Raw genomic sequence first — 22,166 nt, 5'->3', positions numbered from 1 at the left:
GGATCCCTAATAAACTCGCCGAAAGCATTCTAATGAACATAAATTTGGGCATTTTCAAAGACCTCGTGCAAATAGTGGCTCGGTCTCAGCGAAAATTACTGACATGTATAAGATACGAAATAACAAAAAGTAATATACAAAATATTCAAAGCATAACATATGTTGTTATTACAATATCAAAGGCAAAACATAATTATTTTTTGTTTTGTATTAAAATATCTGATAATGTTATGCCTAAAGTATTTATTTTGGATATTAATTTTGTTATTATTTTTGTCATGTTACCTCTTATTCATATCAAGTTCATAAAACTGCTGTTTTCAAGATATTAGCTTCTGCTCAGGCTCTATAACTAAATGGTGTGGCGTTTGCTATATCACAAAGTAAGCCATGGAAGCAAAACACTTAAAAATAGCAAATTAGTGCTTGAAAATGGAAAAAAAACGGTAATTTTCATTGCAATAATATGGGGTTGTTTTCAATTATCCCTCGATTTAAACACTCTGAAATGAAGCCTGACAGTAGTAGAATAAGGTCGAATATACAGATTGAAAAAATGTTTGCGCCATTCATAGATACAGCCGTTAGAAGAAAACGTTTTTTTCGAAGAAAAACCTCAATAACCTTTGATCCGCATGAGATATGGCAACGCTAAGTCCATGAAAAGTTGCGCCCAGCAAAGCACAAAAGTGCTCTGAACATCACATTGCTGAGAAATTTGAAACAAAAAAGTTAGAGCAAAAAAACTGTTTTGTTGAGTTTCACCCTAAAGAAACATAGGAAAATAGCTCAAAATCAGACACTTATAAATCTAAAGAAATAAAGTTTTTAGCAAAAGCCTTGTTATCTGGCTGAACTATAACTTCGCTGAACAGTGTATAGCCGTAGCTCTGCAAATGAAAAAGTTTTATATTTAATTTTTTCAAGTGTGGCCCACCCTAATTTTTATGAAAACCTCAAAAGCCCTCACTGTTAGGAGCAACTTTGTAGAACAAAGTTTTTTCTATCTCTGCTATGTTCGGCTTGAACAACTTATTACCGCTTTGTATGCTACCTGGACCAATGTGCAATGATGCCACGTGTTTTGAATAATATTTTCTGCGGGTATAGGATTTATGAGTGAAAAGTTTTGTGCTTTTTGTAGGATTGTGGTAGAAATGATTAATCTGCACACATATCCAATGACATCCAACATGAATTTAGTAAAATCTAACATGATTTTTATTCCATAGCGCCAATTTGTGAAATTTGCATATGAATATTTGGATCAAAACTACACGGACTAGAATATCTTAAACCAAATTTTGACAACGGATCCATTCAAACATTAAAAGTTGTTGTAGTGGAACTAGGTTTAAAATACGCCAGTCAGCTAAATTAAGTTACAAAACCGATGGCAGTTGACGTCCAAACATGTTTTTAGAACAGCAAATTGAAAATAATGGTCAAGACATCTATAATAAAATTTCGAAAAAAAAAATTCCTCTTTTGATGAAATTTAAGCTTCCGTTCCCTAAGGTTTTTTCACTAGATAAAAACATTTTTTCAATAATCTTTGCATATGTCTGGAAAACAAATGAGCAAAGGTTGTGCCATGTTATTAAATTTATTGCATTTTTCATATAAAAAAAAAACAAATATTTCAATAAAAACTTTGCATGCAGGATAAAACGCGCCCATCAGATATGCTTGACTATAGATTTCATAGATTGATAAGGGCGTGAGCCACTAATAATTTATTTTTAAATAATTATCAACTAAAAGTGAAAAAGTAGGAATTGAAAAGTGAGAAAATAAAAGTGAAAATTGATGTGTGAGAATTTGTGAGTGATGAGAAGAGAGAAGTAGGAATTGGGAATGCCACTCAATAATTTTATTATCAATCGGGAATCGTAAACTGGGATTTGGGATATGAGAAGTGAGGAATGAGATTTGATGAGTGAGAAGCGATACACAAGCAGTAAGAAGTGCGGAATAAAATGTGATCGGTGAAAAGCGAGAAGCAACATGTAGAATGTGATAAATAATAAGCGAGACACAGTGTCGACCCTATTTTGTCACTCCGCGATTTTGTCTACCCCCGATTTTATCACGTTTTCGACCCGATTTTATCACGTCCCGATTTTGTCACGTTTTCGACCCGATTTTGTCACCCCAAAAATTTTAGTCGTTCTTTTTATTTTCGTAAATAATTGCGGTATTAACAATGATTTTCATGAAATAAATTTTACCGCATGGAATTTACTATGAATAACTTTTCAGTACCTGCGAAGGATTTTGTAAGCATTTTCAACAAGAAATAACGAGTACCGTTTACGCATTTTGCCTTGGCAAGGTATAAACTGATTCATATGTGTAAAATAAATTTAAAAAAATGAAAATAATTTTTTTTCGTTTTTGTTACATGCCCTATTTTATTACCCCAAAATTTACCAGGGGGGGTGATAAAATCGGGACATTACTGTACTTTGTGTGAGAAATGCGAAGTGAAAAAGCAAGAAGAGGAATATGAGAATTGATAAATGGGACGTGAGAAGTAAGAAACAAAACGTGAGAAGTGCAAGGTGGGAAGCAAGGAGTGAAATTAGAGAATAGAGAAAGGAAACGCGAGAGAGTGAGAGAGAGAGAATCATCGTGTTAGCCTCAAAAATGGTTACCTGGCTTAGAAACCTCGCAGTTTATAATTGTGGAATAGGGTGCCAATGGAATGTTTGGGAAAAAAATTGTCATCGAATTTCAAAAAACGACATTGCTCACAAGTTTCATTACCCCAAAATATTACCCCATGTAAAATTTGAGTTCAATCGGACATGATTTACGGGTGCCTATTATTCATAAAAGTTTTGAAATTTTTACCCACGATTTTTTTTCCAAGGAAGCCGAAAATCGAATTTTTGTTTTTGATGCCAAATGACTTAAAAATGCAAGAAACGTCGAAGTCTGGTGCTATTTGAAAAAATAATTATTGAATAAAATCGTTTTTTTTTCTTGAAACATTTTTGGGACTTTTTTCAGATGATGAAAACACCGGACTTTACGCAAATGTTTTCATAGCCAAAAATATCCCCCTATGCAAAATCGAATTTTTGTTTTTGATGTCAAATGACTTAAAAATGCATGAAACGTCGAGATCCGAATCTAAGAGAAAAAATTGAAAAGAATCGATTTTTTCTCTAAGAACTTTTTGGGATTTTTTTTTCAGCGGGCTTGGTAGTCATATGGCTACTGCTTCTGCCTCATACGCAGGAGGTCGTGGGTTCAATCCCAGGTCCGTTCAATTCTCCTACTTTGTATCTTTCTCTATATTTCTCATGTTCTAGCAATCGCTAGAACTGGAAATGGACTTCCATACCGTTTCCATTACTATTCCTATACTTTCAACTTGAGTATTCTAACAGTAATCTGCTAGAATTGGAAATGAACTATAGAGCTCGTTTCCTACATCCAATTAGAAATTCCATCAATTGCCTTCTCCTATCTATCACATTGGCAGCTCGTTAACCAAGACGGACCTCTGCCTCTCGAACCTAACCCAAAAATTCCAACAAATTCCGCATGATCTCGTGGCAAGTGCAGAGGTATATTCGGCTTGCAGTGGGCGAGTGATTGCATCATCATTTCCTCCCCCTTCCCTACATTGACTTGCATTCTGACGTGGCAGGCGCCAGTATGACCTTAACAAATGAGATCACCAGTACTTGTACATTGAAGATGTGTGCTAGTCCCAAGCAAACATCTGTTGGTTCCCTGTGCAAGAACAGCTGATCTGGTCATAATGGAGTAGCAACTACGAGCAGTCAATCAAGCTCAAGCTCAAGCTCAAGCAAGAAATTTTTGGGATTTTTTTCATCGAATTTTAACACCGGATGATAAGCAAACCAAAAATATCCTCCCATGCAAAATTTAAGCCAAATCGAACATGATTTAGGGTTGCTCAAAATTAATCAAAACCTTATTTTTTTTCTCACAAGGAGGACTTTTTTGTGTGTTTTGATGCCAAAGGACTCAAAATGGATGAAACTTTGAGAATTTTTTTTTATCGGCTGTTTTGGGACAAAAAATTCAAATTTTTTGTTAGCACGATTTTGAGCACCCCTAAATCATGTCCGATGGAGCTCAAATTTTTCATAGGGGCATATTTTAGAGCCTAAGAAATGTTTGCGTAACGTCCGGTTTTTAAATTTGATGAAAAATTGTTTTCGCCATAAGAAATTTTTTCGAAGTCCCAAAACAGTCGATTTTTTTTCAAAAAAATAATTCTCAAAGTTTCATGCATTTTGAGTCCTTTGGCACCAAAAAAACAAAAAAAAAAAATTATTTCCACCTAGTAAGAAAAAAATAAAGTTTTGTTTAATTTTGAGCACCTCTAAATCATTTCGTTCGATTTGGCTTAAATTTTGCATGGGAGGATATTTTTGGTTTGCGTATCATCCGGTGTTAAAATTCGATGAAAAAATTCGAAGTCCCAAAAACTTCTTAGAGAAAAATCGATTCTTTTCAATTTTTTTCTTACATTCGGATCTCGACGTTTCATGCATTTTTAAGTCATTTGACATCAAAAACAAAAATTCTATTCTCGACTTTTCCTTTGGTCCCTCCTTGGGACAATTTTCATGGGTAAAAGTTTCAAAACTTTGATGAATTTTAGGCATCACTAAATCCGATTGAGCTCGAATTTAGCATGGGGTCATATTTTGGGGTAATGAAACTTGTGAGCAATGTCGTTTTTAGAAATTCGAAAATGTCATTTTCATTGGCACCCTACTGTGGAAGTGCTTAATGAACACTAAGCTGCGAGCCGGCTTTGCCCCAATGCCAATAAGAAGAAGAAGAATATATGTTATTTTGGAATGAGAATGAGCCAACGTAAGAAATTCCGTAGTTAGGCCTTAAGATCCACACGCGTAATCAAAGATCAATCAAACTGTTTTAAAAATGGTATATGTCCTTTTGGATGTGTAGAATAGAATGAGCCAAGATAAGAGATTTTCGGTTTATCAAGAAACACTGGTAGTTAGGCCTTAAGAGACGCGTAGCTAGAGATCAGTCGAACTGTTTATAATGTAGTACATGCCCTTTGGGATGTGTAGAATAAAACGAATCAACGGCAGAGGTTCTCAGTTATCCAAGATATCCTCGGAATTAGGCGTTAAGATCTACACGCGTAACCAACGATCAATCAAACTGTTTAAAAATGGCACGTGCTCTTTTACATGTGTCAATGTCAGAGGTTCTCGGTCATTCCTGGAGTAACGCTTTTTACACGATTATTCAAAGATCAATTGGATGGTTTTAAACAGAGTGTAAAATAATCGAATATTTTTAGTGAAGTCCACCTTCCTTCACTTGTCAGTTCACTTCCAGACACATTCATAGTCGGCTCTGGATTGTCAATATTCGGTTGAATATTAGTCACTAGTTTCCCAGTCAACACAAGATCGTATATGATGTCACATAGGATGCTAAAGTGGAGACCATATAGGTACTTCCCCATACAATATGTACGTATATCGCCTCCACTTTAGCATCTTATGTTGCATCCTATACGATTTTGTGTTGACTGGGTTATTTGTGGACGCAGTAGCGCCCATGGCAAGTGTTTTTTTGCAATATAAACGGTTCATTAATTCATGCATTAAAAAAAATCAAAATTTTCAACGTCTGTTGTCTGTGATTTTTTTCATCAAATGCTGTGTCTGGTTGCCTAGGTTGTCACTGGTTTTGTTTTCTGCATCTGATAGTCAAAAAGAATTGAATATAATTTTATCAATCAAATATTTTATTTTTTTGTAAGAATTTCCCCGCGTGCTGCGTCTGGTTGGCTAGTCACCGGACAGACAAACAGGGCTATTATACATAGTATTGAATATTTTTGCACATTTTACAAATTGATAAACTATCTGAAATCTGAACACGTTTCAAATGAGTAAAGCAATTCATCACATAGAACTGAATCTGATTTTCATCCGCGAGGCACTTTCAACGGTAAACAACAACATAAACAATGCAAATTATGTTTTTTTCTCCACGTGGTAAACACACTCAGTGACAGTCGAATGAATGAGTTGGTGGAGCAGTCGTTTGACTATGTCATTCTATGTTTTGAATATTCATGCGATGTTTACCAAAATTCGGACTGAATTTGCTTCATGAAGATGAATATTTTAAGCTCTGGTTTTAAATATGGTACACGTTTATTTGTCATACATAGAATAGAAAGAGTTCACAACTTAGAATATAGGCCATCCAAGAGCCCAGCAAACACAAGATCGTATATCATAGCGAATAAGTGTACAAACTGGAGGCCATATACGTACATTTTGCATGCAGTCAAATGGAGGAATGCGCCTATATCGCCTCCACCATGTAAACTTATGTGCTAGAATATGCGATTTTGTGTTGACTGGGAGATCTCTTCAGATAAGCACTCAGATCTATACGAGTAACCAAAGATAAATCGAAAGATGTGAAATGTGGTACATGCCCATTTCAAATTATAGAGTATGATGTGTCTACGGCATAGGTTGTCTTGGACCTGGAGTAAGGCCTTAAGATCTACATGTGTAACGAAAGATAATTCTTTGCATCACAAAGGACATGCATCATATTTGAAACAATCCAATTGATCTATGATTACGCATGTAGATCTAAAGGCCTTATTCCAGGGATTTCTTGGACGGCCAAGAACCCATACTGTGAACACATTCTATTCTTCGTTTCACAAAGTGCATATACTATATTCGAAACAGTCCGATAAATCATTGGTTACTCATGTAGACCTCAAGACTTTACTGCAGGAATTTCTTGGCTGCGTGATACATGTACCGTGAATAGAAAATAGTGATTTGGCTCCGTAATGCAGAAGGTCACATGCGCCCACCTAATAAATTATAGAATAAACATATCTTGTATGCACATATCAACTAGTTACACGACAATTTACCAAAACAAAATGAACTATGTAGAGATTTCGGCTATCTCAGTCTTTTAAACACATTAAACGATTAATGTTTCACTCTGCCCGACGTTTCGACCAATGGATGTGGTCTTTTTCAAGGCAAAAAAGCTGGCGCGTTTTAGTTTCGGGGTGGCTTGCACGTAAATGCAGCACTTTAAAATAAAATCGTTTTCTTGGAATCTAATTGGTTTTTCGTCAAAATTTGTATTCCGTATTATAAATAATTGAATTAGTGGTTTACACATTGAGAGCACATTATTTTCGATTTTTATCATCGTTATATTCGAAGGTTTGCTTAGGGGGCGCATATTGACCGTCCCCCCTACCTAAATGTATTCGACGCTTGGAGAGCGTTTGCAAACCAACGACTGCACGTTTTTGTTCATATTTTTTATGTTTTTGGGACAACAATGTCGTGTAGAACTTTTTCAAATGCCTACACGAAGTTAATGTACACAGCATCTACTTGCTGATGCTTTTCGATGCTTCCAAAAATAGTATTGGTGGAGCTCATCAAATTGGAGATTGTCGAGTGTTTCTTCTTTAATCTATGCTGGGATACTGACATAACGGATAAACAGAGATTGTCAGGACAATTCATTCGGAAGTTCATTCGATTTTCTATCGACAATTGAACTTTCTATCGCAAAATGAGCTCCCCGAAGAAATAGGTACGTTTGGGCGGATCGTAGAATGAACGCAAAATAAACTTTGGTAAAGAACGAATGATTCACGATATAATTTTCTTCGTCGACTTCCCCTCTTATAAATAAAAGAGACTAGCAGAGGATTTTTTAACGGTTTATCACCTTCGAATGCAAGTTTTTCTTGTTTTCTACCGCTCTGAGGTTATAAACCGCATAGAAATCCACTCCCTTGCAACATTCGCCCTTATTCCAGATAGAGCTCGATTTTGCTTTTGGAGATTTGGTCCACAAAAAGCGAGATCTAGTTTTGAAATTGAATTCTAAAATGATACACTTTAAGGTATATGTGTAGAAAGGCAATGTCGAAGAGAACTTCAAGAGCAGGGAGTTGAAAATAATCCATCAGTTATTGCCATTAGGTACATCCTTTTATGACACTGATGGTTGTTTGTGTAAGATCTCAAGTTTTACCAAAGGATTATCGGTAATGGCTTTCGATAACATAGAAAGTAGAGCATCCAACTCAATCTGAATAATGAAAAACAACATCGATTTATGCGCTACAACCTGCTTTCCAGTTACAACTTGCTTTTAGATTCCAAGAAATGATCGACCTAGCCTTTTGCAGAACAAACATTGACTACTCAAGTTCATCCATTTCATGGTCACCATGATGCACCGGATCCCAACCGGAGGAAAAAAATCTACTCCAATCTGATTCCATCGGCTCAGTTACGACGCCGACCGAGACCGAGAGGAAAAGTGTTTTCCATTCCATAGAATCTTGGAATCAGAATCATCGCATTTTTGCTGCTGGCTGCACCATCATAAAGTGCCAGACGTGCGGGTACCCATCAGCAGACGCCTCAAATGCTCCGCTTCAGAATGGTATAATAAATGTATACATTTATTTGTTATGATGGGAATCGGATGATGGCCGGGTGCTGGAACTGTGCTCCTCTTCTGTGGGTTAGGTTCCCTGCTGGAATGATCCAGGGTGACGGAATGAGTTGCAAGTCGGTGCAGCAGTTTTTGTTATTTATATTAAAACGATTATTCAGTTCCAAGTTCCACCCGAGATAGAGAGAGAGAGCAGTAAAAAACGTGTTGAGGCAAGATGAAAGTGAAACTTTACGATCTGTAAGCCAGATGGTTCGTCGGGTTGTGACCATCTGGGGCTCTGTTTTTGCTATAGAAGGAAAGTAGACCAAACAAATTCTTGGGGGATATGGCAGAAGAAGGACGCATAACGTGGAATCGAGAGCGACAGTCACCTGATAGTAGAAAAACTGGGTGCAGCTGATGGTAAAACAAAATTAAAGATAAGCTTTCATAAAACGATGTTGACCATTTTTACGAAGCAACTTCTTCATAGAATATTTAAAGAATATCAAAATAGATAAGAAATTTAGTAATTCAACAGTTGGTGATTTACCCTATCCACTGATGTCTAAACGGAAATTGATAGTATAAAGCCTGAACCAACAAGAATTTGTCTAAAAGTAAACTTACAAAGAAAATATGTGGCCTTCAAAAGATAAATCAATTTCTCAGGATTTAGTCATAAAATGCTCTTCATATGGATCTGAAAGCATGTATTTACCAAGCAGTCAGTTACCAAACAGTCAAAGATATGAAAATGTATTAACCTCAAATAAGTCAAGGAATCGCCTGACATAATAAAACGAGATACAATTTTTGACGAGAAAGATTGATTATCGACAATACAAAGAAATTCAGGGCTCAACGGAAGGAATTTTAAATAGAACATTTGAACGGAATGCTTGATATTCGAACCCATTATCTTAAATCAAATATAAATGAGAATCGGAAACATTTCGTTTGCTATTTTAGCTTCACCGCCTAAAGTTTTCCATCAAGAAGCATATCTTCCTGACATTGCAAAGTTTGTTTCTATCATCGTTCCCAGTTTTCATCGTTAGAATCCTCAGTTTGTATCCTTTTTTTTTGCAAAATAGCAATCTTACCAAACCCAACCTGCAGTGCTCCACGGCTAAGATTTCCTCTTCTATCCCATAAAAGTGTAGCTTTAATAGCATAGATGTGTCTGATGATGGAGCCAACCCACGTTATCCTACCTCTGCATCGTTTAGCACCGGAATACGATTTTATGTGTTTTAGAAACGTAAGTCGTCGTCGTCGTCGTCAACGTTTTGGCATTAGCTCCTTCCACCGAGTTCTTGGGAAACTGATCCCCCGGCAGACAGAGTTGTTTGTCGGATGGTTGGGAAAGAATTTCCCTCCTACGGAGAAGAAGCGCCATGACTACTGTTGTAGGTGTAGGCACTGACGACCGACGACGACGGTGCTCAGCCCAGACGACGACGACAACAACAACGTCTGGTGCGGTTTGACTTTGATACTTCCGATACCGTGTCGTCTGCTTTCTCGTTCGCTCCAATTCAGACGAGTGCAGTATCGAATCGAATGGGAATCCCCCGTCGCCCCGAGAGAAAGACCCAGCCCGGTCGGCAGCAGGTTGACGGCAGCAGGCTTATAGATGACTGTCAAGGCCCCGGAGCCGCCGTTCGGGGTCGGTCCCATGCGATCACATGTTTTGACGGGCTGAGACGATTTCTTTCTTTGCATCCGTCGGCAGAGTTTTATGTTGAGGCAGATCCAGTTGCCTCTTTAACTGGGGCCTGGCTTTTACGATGAAAGCCAGCATCATGGAGCTATTTATGACCGATGACGACGACAATGACGAGTGAAAAGGCGGCGCGCAGCCGGCATTTGTGAATCCCACCGGGTGTCAACTTTCAAGCGATTTCGCTTGATGATGATTATCGAACAATTCGATGTGTAAAGTACTTGGATTCTAGGCATGGATGATTTTTTCTTTGGAAAAGGTTTGTATTCTTACCCCGTTACCGCGTCCTCTTCCACGGCCTCGTTTTCCTTCGCGCACAGGTTGCCCGTTGGCATCGTACGTCACGACCTGATGGGGAGAATCGAAATACGAAGCATTCGATGTCATTACCTGTAGCAGTGGTGATTTAGCTCTACTTTTCGTTTCAGCAAACTAACTAAAAACTACTTCATTTTTGGTATCTGTTCTACTGCTAATGTACAAGCTTCTATGGGAATCTACATTATAACCAAAATATGTTTTCTATTAAATACTTTAATCTACTAACAAAACAGGCGAAAAAATATGGAAATTGTTCCAACAACAAATTGAAATTTTTTTTTATTGGTAAACGAAAATAATAAGTCCCCATGAGATTATTTTAATTTTATATTTGCTACTGACCTGTTAACGTAGCAAATTTAGTAACCTTTGTAATATTTGCTGTTTGCGCTGCTCCAATTTAAAATCAAAGAGGGCAACCGTTTTCGTTCTTACTCAAATTCATCTCATCGCGAAACAAAGAAATACGGCCCAATTTCGTCAATTCATTTTGTTAAAATGAAAAATCACAAAATCAGGAAACAAATCAACTCTCTTTTCATAGCTTTATTTTTTAGCAGATACAACAGGAACAGTAAGTCGATTCAAATATTGCTAAGTTGGTACATCACCCATACATTCTTCGAAATAAGCACGGGAGTTGTTCGAAATTCTTCGGAAGTTTCATGAGGGGTATCTGATGTTGAAGAACCTGCCTCTTTCAGCTAAAGTCACCGTCTTGGAATTAATCAACCAGGCCAGTGCCAAATTTTTAGCTCACTAAAGATGTAGGGCATTTGGTCGAAAGAACACTACTTCGAATGGACATTTGGTCGCATGGACATTTAGACGGAATCAGATTTTAGAATGAAGAATCTTCGTACATTTGGTCGAATGACGTTTGGTCAAAGGGTCATTACGTCGAATAAACATTTTGTCGAAAGCAGATTTGAATGAATAATCTTGATACTTTATTTATTTATTTATTACTTCGCCTCGAATGTAAAACAAAGCAATTCCACAGACTGATTCTTATGCTAAATTTCTAATCCTATTCTTAAATATTCATTTGGACATATTCAAATCGAAAATAGTACTGACATCATTTAACATACTTACATCAAACGGATTATTGTACCCATAGGAGGTACTGTGGCGTCTAACGGAAAGAGAAGGCCTATCGCGAAGCGTAGGTGCATACAAATTTATGTTTTGGAGAAGTGAAGGGCTGTGTATGTAATTATTGATAAGATCAAAAATGAACAATCTTTACAGTTTAATGCGTCATTCCGTGGGAGCTGGAGCTGTCGTAAAGCGTATCTGAGAAAAGAGCGTTGAACTCTTTCCATTCGGAGAGTTTGGACGCATGGTAGCGACCAAACACAAAAAGCGGACTAAACAACAGTAAAGTGACTTGAGCGCAGAAAACATCCAAAAACCAGTGTTACGACGAATAAATCCTAGAGCAGTCAAAGCCTTTGCTGTTGTCATACTGATGTGCTCGTTAAATCTTAGCTTGCTATCTATAATTACATCTAGGTCCCGAATCGCTTAGTTGATAAAATATTCAAACTCTATTCTGGATTGACGGCGGGAGGACGATATTACTTTGCACTTTTTTGCATTGAGCTCCATTCCGTTTTCCGTGCACCGTCTTTGAAGTTCTTCGAGATCGTTCTGGAGAGCCTGACAGTCGAGATGTGAGGATATTACCCTGTAGATTTTTAGATCATCGGCGTATAGCATGTGACATGATTTCAAACGGAATCACAAATCGTTCACAAACAAGATGAAGATCAGTGGTCCCAGCTTGTCAATCGTAAGATCTGCGGAACCTTGTCAAACGCTTTCGAAAAATCGAAGTATATACTGCTTGATTCTTACCAGCCTTGAAAATTGGCGTCATAGAAGCTAGCTTTCATGCTGCGGAGAATGTGCGCTCATTCAGGGACCGATTCAAAATTAGCAACGGAGTTTGCAGTGATACTTCAAGAAAAGTGGAGGTATGTGGTCAACACCGGGCTCTTCCTCAAGGCGTTCAGCACATCACTATGTCTTACAGCTAGAGGGGGGAATTTAAGTCGTAGGTAGGAGATGACTGCATGTTGTCCGTGGAAAATATTGGTGAGGAAGTACTGTGTACATTTTCAAAAAAGTCGGCGAACAGATTTGCCAAGTCGCTAGGAGAGTCGGCCTTGAGTCCTTTGCACGTCACTTCACCTGGAATTCGGCCATTACTCTTACGGTTTTTGAATGTACGACCAGTACGATCCCGGATGCTTCCGTTCGAAGTATATAGCGTCGAAATGCAGCTTCTTGGCAACTATTGTACTGCGATTCAAGTGAACGATTCTCGTTGTTGCATCTCAGATGTCCCCCACGGCTGCTTGAAAGCTAGCTGTCTTTTTCGTCGACGCGGGACGTGTTCTCGAAGCGTGAGATTGCAGTTTTTCTTAAACATACGTACCGAACAATCCGTGTTTGCAGCGTGAATGATGTCTGTCCAATCTATACAAGAGAGTGCGTCGGTTAGCTCAGGAAAATTACACCGACAAAAATCGAAGCTGTTGTCGTCACTTTAATCTGGGTCTTCTGCGTAATACATGCGTTCATCTTAAACGTTAATGTGAAGAATGAAGGGCCTATGGTGGTTATCCATTTTGAGGAGGGCTGTTGTAGGCTCGAAAAGTTCGATATCGTTCGGTTCATTAACCAAGTCAAGAATGCGACCGTTTGAGTTGGGAAAGCTGTTGAGCTGATATAATCATGTTGCAACTATAGACTCAACTAGGGTGATCTCCTGTTCACCCGATGCGTTGGATGGAAGCAAGCTGTTGAAATCATCGTCGAATATCCACGTTAAGTAGGACAAATTGTAATCACTGATGATAATGATTTCATCCGTCTGCTTAGCCATTTCACAAATTTGCTGAACTGCGTCGTAGTGTTGTGAGTAGAGGATTGTTTGTGAGTTAGGTAGGAGGTAGGTCGATCAGCTCAACTGAGTGGCACTGCAATCAAGACTCCACCACCACGTTGAAGATCACTAGTAGCAGTACTGCGATCGCAACGAAAAACGGAACAGTTGGCAGCAAATTCGGAAGTGACCACATCCGAACGTAGCCATATATATGGCAAGATTTTCGTTTATCCTCCTCTAGAGAAAAGATGGGTGATGGGTGAAAGATGATCCTCAACATAAACAACGAAAAAAAATCTTCCTTTGCCAGAAAAAAAACGCTTGCTTTGGTCTCATTGAAACGAAAAGCCGAAATCCTGGTCAATAATAATTGAAAACTAAATGATTGTGAGTGTTTCAAATATTGCTACAATATTGAACAAAGAATGATAGGTCCATAAAAAGAATATATACAGAAAAAGATAAATAATTCCGGCAGGATACTGCCTTTAGCGAACTCTTCTTCTTCTTTCTGTTTGGGTGGTGCTTTCTTTTGTGCACCACCCACCTAACTGGACCGGCATCGCAGGCCATATGTCCACCTATTTCTATTTATACTCCAATGGAATTTACAATAATGCTCTTCTTTATCAGCTGGGTGTATTGTATTTTTAATTGTCTTACAATTATAATTCGTTTGTTTTTATGTCCGTAGACTTTTCCATTCGTTTAAAGTCATATAGACTATCACCTCTTTAATATTTAAAGGGTGTGGAGAATGGGAATCAAACCCATGACCATCTGATTTAGAGTCAGACGTGTAGACAACTACTCTACGGACCCCCCCCTTAGCGAACTCATCTAACCAACTACGATGAATCATTCCACTAAATGCAAATGAATGAATGAATGAATTATCTTTAAATTATAAACGATTCAATGAACCTATACCATTTCGTTGAAAGACAATTCGTCGAATGACATTTAGTCAAATAACATTTGGTCGAAAGGACATTACGTCGAATGGACATTTAGTCAAATGGACATTTAGTCAAATGGACATTTAGTCAAATGGACATTTAGTCAAATGGACATTTAGTCAAATGGACATCGGGGGCAGCAGGGACAGCAGGGACAGCATGGACCATGTCCAAGGGCTTGACGACCCCTCCCCAGCTGTCTGCGAGTCAGGGGGAACTGCCTAGGGCGTGGTGGGATTTAGCAGTGGGCTCTGCTAAATCCCTCCCAAAAAACCTACAAGTGCCCGTAAAGCGGACTCCTATCAAAGCGACTGTGTGCCGCTTCAAAAGCACAAGCCCAGGGAGTGCCAACTGGCATGTGGGTGTCCCTACTTCGGTAGGGTAGTGCGTGAGCTGCTTCGGCAGGGAGTGAGTGATCTGTTTGTGCGGAGGCAGGAGTGTCATAGCGCGTCACCGCTATTGTCACCTCGAAGCGCAGCAGAAGTCTGAGTATGGACTGCACATGCTAAGGTAAGAGTGTCGTAGCGTAGTATCGTTGATTGGTCCCTACATACCGCTATCGACACCTCGAGGCACATGGCAGTGGAGTGTTAGGTGGAGTTGGGGTGTCCCTACTTCGGTAGGGTAGCGCGTGAGCTGCTTCGGCAGGGGTGAGTGATCTGGTTGTGCTGAGGCAGGAGTGTCATAGCGTGTCGCCGCTATTGTCACCTCGAAGCGCAGCAGAAGTCTGAGTATGGACTGCACATGCTGAGGTGGGAGTCGAGGTATCCCATCGACACCTCGAGGCATTGCAGTGGAGTGTTAGAGTGAGCACCCGAAAAGGGTCACATGGAGCGAATGGTCTTTGGAGAAGCTAGCTTCGGCGGCAGGGTAGCAGTGGGTTGTACCCACACACCTACAGTTGTGCACATGTGGTGCATGGGGAGTGTCCCTGCTTCGGCAGGGTAGCGTGTGGTCTGCTTCGGCAGTGGTGTGATTGATCTGCTCGTGCTGAGGCAGGAGTGTCGTAGCGTAATATCTGTAGGCCCAGGCAGTTACCGCTATCGACACCTCGAAGCCGCAGCAGAAGTTTGAGTATGGACTGCACATGCTGAGGTAGGAGTCGAGGTACCTTCTCGACACCTCGAGGCATGGCAGTGGAAATGTTAAGTGAGCACCCGAAAAAGGGTCACATGGAGCGAATGGTCTTTGGAGAAGCTGCTTCAGCGGCAGGGTAGCAGTGGGTTGTACCCACACACCTACAGTTGTGCACATGTGGTGCATGGGGTATCCCTGCTTCGGCAGGGTGGCGTGTGGTCTGCTTCGGCAGTGGTGTGATTGATCTGCTCGTGCTGAGGCAGGAGTGTCGTAGCGTAATATCTGTAGGCCCAGGCGGTTACCGCTATTGACACCTCGAGGCATGGCAGCGGAGCGTCAGGAAACATCAAGTAAGACTCAAATGGAGTGAATGGTGTGCGAGCACCCAAGTCAGTCTCGCGTGGGACGAGTGCCTGTGTGAGCGATAATGAGCGAGTACGCTTAGTACTGCCATCCCCAGAAGTAGTACTGCGAGGTAGTTCCTGGGGAAACGATGGTGGAGCCAAGGGAGTTTAGTCGGTATTACCGGTATGGTCGAGTCCGACACTCCAGTACACTTCCGTGTGGTAGTTTGGCAACTACAATGCACGTGTACTGGGTTAGTGTGTAAATGCATTCTCCCTCGTAAAAAAAAAAAAAAAAAAAAATTTAGTCAAATGGACATTTAGTCAAATGGACATTTAGTCGAAAATTAACTTTTAGTTCTCTAAAGACGTAGAACATTTGGTTGAAAGGACATTTAGTCGAATGGCTATTTTGGATTGGTCCAATAGACTTTTGGTCGAATGGACATTTAGTCCAAAACAGATTTTCGAATGAATAATCTTGGTACATTTAGTCGAATGATGTTTCGTCGAATTACACTTGGTCGAAAAGACATTACGTCCAATAGATACTACTTATCGGCTAACCATTGAAGAATTATAATTTTCCTATAGTCCAGCCGGGTCTTCAGATGTTTTTGTTTTCGCCTGAAAAATGTTCATGACCTTTCGTTTCTTCTCTGTTGATTGAACTTCATCGCGTCCACTTGTTTTCTTCAATCAATTTATCCATGTCTCTTGTGGACTATTTAATCAAATTTATTCAAAAATTCATTGACTAATCATCCATTTTACTAAATTACCTATAACCGACCTATAATGCTGAAATTTACTTTCAACATTCGACTAAATGTCCATTTGACAAAATGTCTATTCTACTAAACGTTTATTCTACCATACGTCCAGTCGACTAAATGTTAATTCGACCAAATGTCCTTTCGACCAAATGCCATCAGACGAAATGTCATTCGACGAACTATCCCAAAGCCGCGTGGCTACTCTGCGTCTTTGGCAAAACCACTGTTGAGCGCTCCCTTCTTATTAAATTTCTGTAAAACTGAACACATTTTCAATTACTCACGTGGATCTGATACAGACGTTCAATTGATGGTGAGGTACTTTTATCACCAAAAATCAATATAGTCAAGGTTCATTTTATTGATCGCAGTGACCATTCTCAGTACCAATCGTACAAATCATTTGAGTGAGTTTATGAAGTAAAATATGAGAAAATCATTCTACGTTTTGAATAATTATACGACGTTTGTCAAAATTCGGGGTGAAGTTGTTTCATTAATGTGAATACTTTATGCTCTGTCTTGTGTAAGTACCTTTTAACCATTTTCATACAGAAGCCTAGAAGTAGGCTGGCCAGATAGTTTCGGTGGAAAAAACGTCAAACGCGCCTGCAAAACGGGACATGTAAAAAAAAACCCTTGTGATAAAATTCAAGAGCTATGGAAATTAGAAGGATAAGAAAAAATAAAGGGTCACAGATAGAGGGCCACAGATAGAATACATTTAGAGCGAACTTGTTGGAAAAGATCCGTGTACGCCCAGAATAGTGTAACATTTCACGTCTTTATTTTTTACGCGCTTATTAGTTTTCATTATTTTTTCCTGTGTAGGATTATTGATTTGGGAAAAAAATCTGCGGATGAGAATAACAAGAATCTCAACAAGGAAAGAACGTTTATAAAATATAATTTCAATTTTTTACATGAATATGGTTGACGTATAAGAATAAATGTCAAATCTAATCAATTCACAGTCCCTTTTGATTTTGTTCCCGTGTGCTCCCAAAAAAAGCGGGATTCATGCAATTTCTCCGCGAAAAGTAAAAAAAAATCCTGGCCTGGCTTACAGCTCGGACTGTTGGAAATCTCCGCCGGATTGTATTTTAAATCGGGGCGAATTGAAAAATTTTCATAACGGAATTCCATATGAATGCCGTCCACACACATGAGGGCGAAATTTGCAGACAAGCTCCTGATGCGTAAAGTAAAGTACGTGAGGATCTTAAATTTATCATTTAATCCGATCAAATTTTCCCTCGGTTTGAAACTACCTTAAACTCGATTTTGTTCAGTTGATTCATAAATTATTTTTTCATGCCATCATGCGAATTTGAAAAAAAGTATGAATTACTTACTTCGGAAGATTCAAAAAGAATAATCGAAAATTAATCTGAAATTTAGAATGTCTGTCCCTGAGCATCATTTTATTGACGTTGAGGCGTGACCTGATTTTCAGAAAATACTTGCCTCCCGGAATCATTGAAAAGAAACTGTATGAGAAAAAATCTCCCGAAGAAGCACCTGTTGTCATTTACTGTTAAAAACCTTAAGAAAAGTCGATCAATGGACAGTACAAAACTACATAGATAGCATTATTTTTAAAGCAACACTAATAACATAAAAACTCCCTTCTATATGGGTTTCGTCCACTTTCTTTGTTGAGAGATGAGCCAGCTGAGGGCTCTTTCTAATAAAGACACACAAAAAACACTTTCTATGTATTTGATTTCAGATGCCTGCCTAAAATATAGAATTTTGTTTGAATAATATTTTGGAGCTCTTTGGAAGAATCCATGAAAAAACGGGACAAATTGAGGATTTTTTAGATTACAACGGGACAGCAAAATAAGGCCTGAAAAACGGAACTGTCCCGTTAAATGCGGTACGTATGGTCAGCCTACCAGTTGTTTAAGAATAATTGACGTAGGACCATTTAACGGATAAATAAAATTAGTAACCAATTAAAAAACACATTTTTTTTTGATTGATTATTTTTCCTTCGTGAATTAGACATCGTGCAACAGAAACATTAAAATGAATTTCAGATCCATTAGCTTTTTATTTGCTAACCGGCGAGTTCTCCCACCGTCATAAACATTATCGAGCTGTTCCGTCAGTTCGTTTCTTATCGAACATTTTTGCTGAGATTGTAGTTACAGTTTGAACCACAAATAATTACGCCATGGTGCATCGTAACTTGACATTCGTGGACCCATCAACAACAGAGACCCACTCGAACCGCCTCCTGTGCGCATATGTTTATGCATCCGAGCGGAATCGTAACGACGATGCCGATGGACGGTTTATCGCACTTTGCATACATATATTTTCAGTTTGCCTTGCACTGCACTGCTCTTCGTTTCGCTTCGCCTTAACATTTTCCGAGATAAATTAAATTTATTTAGCGTATAAATTAATCTTGATTTAATATTAACAATGAACCACTGACATGGCGAGCGATAGCGAAGCTCCATCCGACAGCAGCTATCATTCGTGTCTTGTGTTCCACCTTTTAACTAGACCCCGAACAAGGACTGCACAACATCCTGCTCTTCCGATTCTTGCCAACATCAGCCGGGTTGCAAATTTTACAATCTCAAGAGATAAATATCCACCCCTAGTTGTCATTCTTATCGCGTTCTCCTGGTTGTCCTGCCCTTCCGTCGCACTCCGGCGAAACCTACGCGGCCAATAAATATCGGAACGAAGCAGCAAGAACGCTGCATACATTCAGGCAAATGTGACAGCAAATCGATTAAAACGAGAAAAATACGCCAACACCTCGCCCGGTCTGATGGCGACCGTTTCGGCGAATCTCTTCCAAGTGCAACCCTCGATTCAGTTCTTTAATGTGCCCCCGTGCCGGACGATAAACATCGTCATCAACTTCCGTCGGTGGCGAAAGAGCGACGGCAACGGTTTTTTTCTATGTAACGCGAAAACAAGATGGCCGCTTTCAATCGACGCCCGACACCACGTGTGCGATCCGATACACAAATTTCTGGACAATACGCGCCTAGATGGAAATTAATTCCCGAATAGGGGGGTACAAATTTTACGACGTCTCAAACCCTGCAGCTTGTTCTGGGCGGCGGTGGTAATGGGTGTGGAATTGCGTCTGTCGGATCCTATGGAGTGGCTTTTCGACGGCCTTGTAATCGCAGTTGACGATGCCACTTCAAATCTCCAACTGTTGTAAATTGCACTACTATCGTATTTTTAGCGACTTCCGGTCACCTTCAGCGCTATCTTTGATGGTTCGATAATCCAAATCGGCGATTGTTCTTCGAGTCCTAAAATGGTAGCAGAAATGCGATCTACTGCAGAATTCGAAGGATTTTATGGAGCCATTACAGGTTAGCCCGAAACGCAAAAGGCGATTATCGCAATTTAAATTCGAAGAATGCTCTGCACACCAGCGAAGATAAATATAAAATCAATATAAACATGAGAGTAAAAATGGAATTACGACCGGCGAGAATTGTTTACTACCTTCGTCCTGGCTGGGTTTGGATGCGAGCGAATGGCGGTTTTACGTGTTTGCGACGAATTATGATTGGATTGGATGGACGGCTGGAGTCAGGATGTTACCCTCGAGCATGTTGTGTTATTGCCAATGTCGTATAACGACGCACGACGAACATCCCGAATTCATTGCTTCTTTTGTTCGAGACAGTAAAAATTATTGTCAACAATGGGATGCTTTTGTTATGGCACTGACACTGATGCTTGTTTATTTGGATTACATTATTGGTCTTCTCGCATAGTCACGGTTTTCATTCTCGACTGACATTTCTGTTTTCGGCACTCAACATTTTAATAAATTAGAAAAAAAAAATCAATCGAGTTGGAAGTTGAACATAATTGAAAATTGGAAATCATAGAGATTGCATTCGAACAAATTTTGATGTATTAAGCATAAAGCAGGTTTGGAATGTATACAAAGTACCTGTCAATCATATACCAATTTACTACACACAAAACTAATAAACCATCAATTCAACAAAATCTACTACAAAACCGTAACCCATCTACAGCAGCAGCCAAGTTCAGAAAGAAGAATAATCACTTACCGCTCCATTGGCATCGGTGGTGGCGCCACCTCCTTCGTTGGTGGCGGTGGTAGTGGCAGCAGTGTTGCCGCCACTGGCCGCATTCTCCTCCTTTTTGGATTTGCCCGATCGTCCCTTGCCCCGGCCTCGTTTCGATTCCGGTTTGAGCAACTGCCCGTCGGGTCCGTACAGAATCTGAAGAAAGAAGGAAAAAGAAAAAAAAAAAGTTCGGTTAGCTTTTCGTTTTATCCACTGTCGTTGTGTTGCAAATGTTCGCCGCATCGAGGCGCTACTTGTATGTTGGACAAAGTTTATCCAGGTTGATGTCTTGGGGTTTAATATTTTATCTAGGTTCTGAATTTAAGAGAAGGAGAGATAGAACGGCGAAACTGTTTCGCCCTTATCTGCTGGTATGACTTTCGAGCGAAGCTGCTCGTGGATATCCAAAAAGCTAAACTAAGTTTTGCCATTCACCGCAAGGTGTCGCACTGCAGTATTTTGTTTTGCTATTCGATGAGCTTGAACAGGTCATAGCTCTGCTGCAGCCTGCCGAGAGCAGGGTCATAAATCAGGACAGCTGTTACACTTTGTTCCTGATTCGTCGGGTCGTCGATCGGACCGGCTTTGCTCGGGACCAGAGCGTTGTTGCCGTAAAAATGAAAATGATTTTTCGGGGTTTCACTCTGCGCTATTGGAAAACCACACGAAAGAGAGCAGATGTGATTTTTGTACTGCTTCGCTTTGCGTAGCGTTTCTTCCTGTTGTTTTGTTGTTTGGTGCCTGCAGGTCGTTGGTATTCCGGAGAAAGGGCGAGGTTAGGAAGCAGGACAGGCAAGGCAGTCGTCTTTCGTTACAGTTTGGACCTGTAGTTGTACTGTTTTGTGTGCGGACGGTTTTGGGCGAGCTGCACGGTAGCAACATTAGGAATATATGAATGATTTGTCACATGGGACACGCAGGATATGCGCGTTTTTGCCTTGCACTGCCGGATGGTTGGATGCAAGGAAAGCATGATTTAATCGTTTCTTGAGCTGTGTGGACGGTTTTCATGATGGGATAGGAGCTTCACGGATGATTTACGGGTAACGGATGTTTACCGATTAGGTATGGTTTCGATTTCTGTGAAGCGGACCATGTGGTGAATCGGCTGAATATTTGAGGTTTGGTTTCAGAATCGAAGATTTCGCAATGGTTATAGAAAGTTTTTTACTCTTCAAGTGTGCTATAAAACTATAATAAATACTTCGATGTTACCAAAAATGTTTTGTCCAGCAACTAGCAGGTATGCGAAGAATATACCTACTAGTTGTTGGACAAAATATTTTTGGTAACATTGAAGTATTTATTATAGTTTTATAGCACACTTGAAGGGTAAAAAACTGTCTTTAAACTTTATAATACAATCATAGTTGCTGGGGATTTGTAACTCAAATCAAATAAAAATAAAAATGTCTACAGGTAAACATTTACGCACAATTTACGGACACGTTTTTGTTGACAAGCGCGATCATACGTTGGTATA

General features: G+C 39.6%; 1 protein-coding gene across 3 annotated transcripts in view; it reads right to left on the bottom strand.

Annotated features, from left to right (window-relative positions):
- LOC134211440 (methylcytosine dioxygenase TET) overlaps nucleotides 1–22,166 on the bottom strand; it is a 470,864-nt gene that overhangs the window by 327,094 nt on the left and 121,604 nt on the right. For 2 of the 3 annotated variants that reach the window (XM_062688291.1, XM_062688292.1), the window contains exons 4-5: nucleotides 20,666–20,839; nucleotides 10,490–10,564 (exon numbers count right to left, since the gene is read on the bottom strand). In XM_062688291.1, coding sequence (XP_062544275.1) covers nucleotides 10,490–10,564; nucleotides 20,666–20,839 — 249 coding nt within the window. The remainder of the gene's footprint in view (nucleotides 1–10,489; nucleotides 10,565–20,665; nucleotides 20,840–22,166) is intronic. The other variant, XM_062688293.1, reaches the window with a different exon arrangement.

This window comes from Armigeres subalbatus, chromosome 2 (assembly GCF_024139115.2).
Source record: "Armigeres subalbatus isolate Guangzhou_Male chromosome 2, GZ_Asu_2, whole genome shotgun sequence".
NCBI classification, from domain to species: domain Eukaryota; kingdom Metazoa; phylum Arthropoda; class Insecta; order Diptera; family Culicidae; genus Armigeres; species Armigeres subalbatus.
This window is presented reverse-complemented; position numbering and strand designations above follow the sequence as displayed.